The 4402-nt window shown below is 59.2% G+C and overlaps 1 protein-coding gene across 1 annotated transcript; it reads left to right on the top strand.

Annotated features, from left to right (window-relative positions):
* The first annotated feature begins 6 nt into the window (after window positions 1-6).
* LOC119318258 (probable alpha,alpha-trehalose-phosphate synthase [UDP-forming] 11) lies at window positions 7-3916 on the top strand. The gene is made up of 3 exons (XM_037592782.1): window positions 7-1999; window positions 2456-2729; window positions 3266-3916. The coding sequence occupies exons 1-3, from the start codon at window positions 60-62 to the stop codon at window positions 3596-3598; spliced, it is 2547 nt and encodes an 848-aa protein (XP_037448679.1). The 5' UTR covers window positions 7-59; the 3' UTR covers window positions 3599-3916.
* The last annotated feature ends 486 nt before the right edge of the window (window positions 3917-4402 follow it).

Below are 4402 nucleotides of genomic sequence, written 5' to 3'. Positions count from 1 at the left end.
CCCGTCTAGCAGCTCTGGGCATCTGCGGCACGAATCGATAGAAGGACCGGACCGGCGACATGCCGTCGCTCTCCTGCCACAACCTGCTCGACCTGGCCGAGGAGCTGCCCCCGCTCCCGCCGTCCCCGCTCCGGCTCCCGCGGGTCATGGCCGCGGCGTCCCCCTCCTCGCCGGCCTCGCCGTCCCCGTCCGGCCCGCCGCGGCGGGTCATCGTCTCCCACCGCCTGCCCCTCCGCGCGTCCCCCGACCCCGCCGCGCCGTTCGGGTTTAAATTCACCGTCGACGCGGGCACCGTCGCCTACCAGCTCCGCTCGGGCCTGCCGCCCGCGGCCCCCGTGCTGCACGTCGGCACGCTGCCCCCCGCCGCGGCGGAGGCGGCCTCCGACGAGCTGGCCAGCTACCTCGTGTCCGCCTTCTCCTGCCTGCCCGTCTTCCTCCCCGCCGACCTCCACGGCAAGTTCTACCACGGCTTCTGCAAGCACTACATGTGGCCGCTGCTCCACTACCTGCTCCCGCTCACGCCCTCCACGCTCGGCGGCCTGCCCTTCGACCGCGCGCTCTACCACTCCTTCCTCTCCGCCAACCGCGCCTTCGCCGACCGCCTCACCGAGGTGCTCGCCCCCGACGACGACTTCGTCTGGATCCAGGACTACCACCTCCTCGCCCTCCCCACCTTCCTCCGCAAGCGCTTCCCGCGCGCCAGGGTCGGATTCTTCCTCCACTCCCCCTTCCCCTCCTCCGAGATCTTCCGCACCATCCCCGTCCGCGACGACCTGCTCCGCGCCCTCCTCAACGCCGACCTCGTCGGCTTCCACACCTTCGACTACGCGCGCCACTTCCTGTCGGCGTGCTCGCGCCTCCTCGGCCTGGATTACCAGTCCAAGCGCGGGTACATCGGCATCGAGTACTACGGCCGCACCGTCACCGTCAAGATACTGCCCGTCGGCATCGACATGGGCCAGCTCCGCTCGGTCGTGTCGGCGCCGGAGACGGCCGACGTGGTGCGCCAGGTCGCCGACGCCTACAAGGGGCGGCGCCTCATGCTGGGCGTGGACGACGTCGACCTCTTCAAGGGGATCGGGCTCAAGTTCCTGGGGATGGAGCAGCTCCTGGTGGAGAACCCTGAGCTCCGCGGCAAGGCCGTGCTCGTGCAGATCACCAATCCGGCGCGCAGCGAGGGCCGGGACGTGCAGGAGGTGCAGGACGAGGCCAGAGCCATCAGCGCCCGGGTCAACGAGCGGTTCGGCAGCCCCGGGTACACCCCGATCGTGATGATCAGCCGCCCGGTGTCGGAGCACGAGAAGGCGGCCTACTACGCCGCCGCCGAGTGCTGCGTGGTGAGCGCCGTCCGCGACGGGCTCAACCGGATTCCGTACATCTACACGGTGTGCCGGCAGGAGAGCACCGCCCTGGGGGACGCCCCTAAGCGGAGCGTCATCGTGCTGTCTGAGTTCGTGGGATGCTCGCCGTCGCTCAGCGGGGCGATCCGGGTGAACCCATGGAGCGTGGAGTCCGTCGCCGAGGCCATGAGCTCGGCATTGAGGATGTCCGACGGCGAGCAAAGGCTGCGGCACGAGAAGCATTACAAGTATGTGAGCACCCATGATGTGGCCTACTGGGCGCGCTCGTTCGACCAGGACCTGCAGCGAGCCTGCAAGGACCATTTCTCGCGCCGGCATTGGGGGATTGGTTTCGGGATGAGCTTCAAGGTGGTGGCGCTCGGCCCAAATTTCAGGCGGCTTTCCGTCGAGCACATTGTGCCGTCGTTCAGAAAGACGGAGAACCGGCTGATTCTCCTGGACTACGATGGGACCGTGATGCCGGAGAGCTCCATCGACAAGGCGCCGAGCAGTGAGGTCATCTCCGTCTTGAATCGTCTGTGCGAAGACCCGAAGAACAGGGTGTTCATCGTGAGCGGTCGGGGGAAGGATGAGCTGAGCAAGTGGTTCGCGCCATGTGAGAAGCTGGGGATTGCTGCAGAGCACGGCTACTTCACTAGGTGAGATCTCTAGACACTTGTCGGTAAAGATGTACTGCTAGTTGGTACGGTGTTGCTTTGCTCCGGATCCTTGTTGACCGCTTTTGATGGTTTGGATAAAATCCGTAGGAAAGCATGCGAATTAAGCAAAGTAGCACAACAAACAGTGTCATCCAAGAAAACATTTTCAAGATGCATAAAAATGAGTAGCAACCAACCGGTCTAGATTCACAGCTAGAGCATAGCTCCTCCGAAACCAGCCTCGAACCGTCGACATTCTTGCTTCCGGAACAACCTTGGGAGGTTACGGTTCTGGAGGGTGAGAAGTGATTGATTTCGCCCATGAACCTAAGCATAGACGGTTACTGTTCCAGTATCCCTTTAGGCTTTAGTTAGAAGAGAGCATTCAAATCTTTTGTTTGTGGTTGCAGAATAGTGACGTCCATTGATATAACCCTGGCCAATTCTTCATTGCAGGTGGAGCAAGGAATCGCCATGGGAGACCTGCGGGCTGGTGGCGGACTTCGACTGGAAGAAGACCGCCGAGCCGGTGATGAGACTGTACACGGAGGCCACCGACGGATCGTACATCGAGCACAAGGAGAGCGCGCTGGTGTGGCACCACGACGAGGCGGATCCGGACTTCGGTTCGTGCCAGGCGAAGGAGCTGCTCGACCATCTCGAGAGCGTGCTCGCCAACGAGCCGGTCGTGGTGAAGAGGGGCCAGCACATCGTGGAGGTTAACCCCCAGGTAATGCGCGTGCAAACTGTTGTTCTACAGTTTTATTTAGAGTTGATCAATTGGGCTGCTGCTAGTCGGTCAAATGGAAAAATAATTAATCGGGGTCGTAGACTTGGCACCAGTATAAAACATGTTGAACAACAGCTAAACAACCAAACGTAGCTGTCCAACTAAAGGCAACGGATAAGGATTGATCCGATCTGATCTGATCCAATCCAATCCGATCCAGTCCTCATCCACCAGACCACACCGCCACATGCTTGATTGCCCCCCCGGAACAATCTATATCCTCTCCACGACACGGATTTGTTGGATCGGCGGGTGGGCCATTTCGCCGGCGTGGACAGGGGAATTCGTGGAAGAAACGCCCGTTTTGTCCCCACTGGGTTTGGATTTGGAGGAGAGCAACTTGCGTGGCGCTATTTGATTTTATTTTAGAAAGTAGCAGCATCTGTGTATCACTTGCCGGCACCACCACCATCTGTGTATCGTTGTCTTGTTTTGACATGGATGAAATATCTCTCCTCTCCGTCGTGGTCGTGCAGGGCATCAGCAAGGGCGTGGTGGTGGAGAGCCTCCTGTCGTCCATGGTGCGCGGCGGCAAGGCCCCCGACTTCGTGCTCTGCATCGGGGACGACCGGTCCGACGAGGACATGTTCGAGAGCATCGTGTGCCCGGCCAACGGCAGCGTGAAGCTCCCGGCGACGAGCGAGGTGTTTGCGTGCACCGTGGGGAAGAAGCCGAGCATGGCCAAGTACTACCTGGACGACACGGTGGACGTGATCAAGATGCTGCAGGGGCTGGCGAGCGCGCCGTCGCAGCACCGGCCGTGGCCCGTGCAGCTCCGGGTCACCTTCGAGGAAGGAAACGGGGTATGAATAAGCCGCCGACGATGATGTCAATAACCCGTGAAAAAAAGAAGGATGATGACGACGATGATGATGATGATTCGGTCAATCAGTTGGTGTGGTTTTAGGATTAGCTGCAGTTAGAGGATAAACAGGTTTCTTTCTTCTTTCTTCTTCTTATTCTTCTTCTGGTTTATGTTTAAAACCTCTTCCTCTCGCGCACGCTTATACATATGCCCGCCCCATACATTGAGCGTGAGAGGAAGAGGTTTGTTCCTTCCGGTCACGTTGTATATGTAGTTGACGATGACGATGAAATCAATCCGAGCAAGAAAAATGATTCTTTCAGCCCCCATGCTATCGCACAGATAGTATATCGTTGATCCATCCATCGATCCCCACTATTGCAACCTTAATTTCACACCATGTATGGATGGATGCAGTGGATTGGCAGTCCCATTCGGGCACGCTTTTCACCTTTGCCGCTGCATTATTACGACCAGATCTGGTCCATCCGGATGGCTGGATGGATGCCCACCGGCGTCCAGATCAGACCAGGTGCTCCTTATCTCCTTCCGCCGCCAGCATCCTCGGAGTAGATTTTCTTCCCGTTCCTGGTAGATAAAGCAACGGGAGACTAACCTAACCCACTGCCAACCCCCGCCCGCATTTCACACAGGGATATCTCTGTACCGCGTCCGGCCCGGCTGCAAGCAGGCGTCGAGGCATGCGACATTTCCTAGGAGCCAAACTTCAACGGCCCAAGCAAGTTTTCCTTTGCCATGATCACGGTTGGCAAATCTTCGTTGTCAGAGAGCAGCTGGTACATGGCCG

Source organism: Triticum dicoccoides, chromosome 6A (genome assembly GCF_002162155.2).
Source record: "Triticum dicoccoides isolate Atlit2015 ecotype Zavitan chromosome 6A, WEW_v2.0, whole genome shotgun sequence".
In the NCBI taxonomy this organism is placed as follows: domain Eukaryota; kingdom Viridiplantae; phylum Streptophyta; class Magnoliopsida; order Poales; family Poaceae; genus Triticum; species Triticum dicoccoides.
The sequence above is the reverse complement of the archived record's forward strand: the minus strand, read 5'-3'. Positions and strand labels throughout refer to the sequence as shown.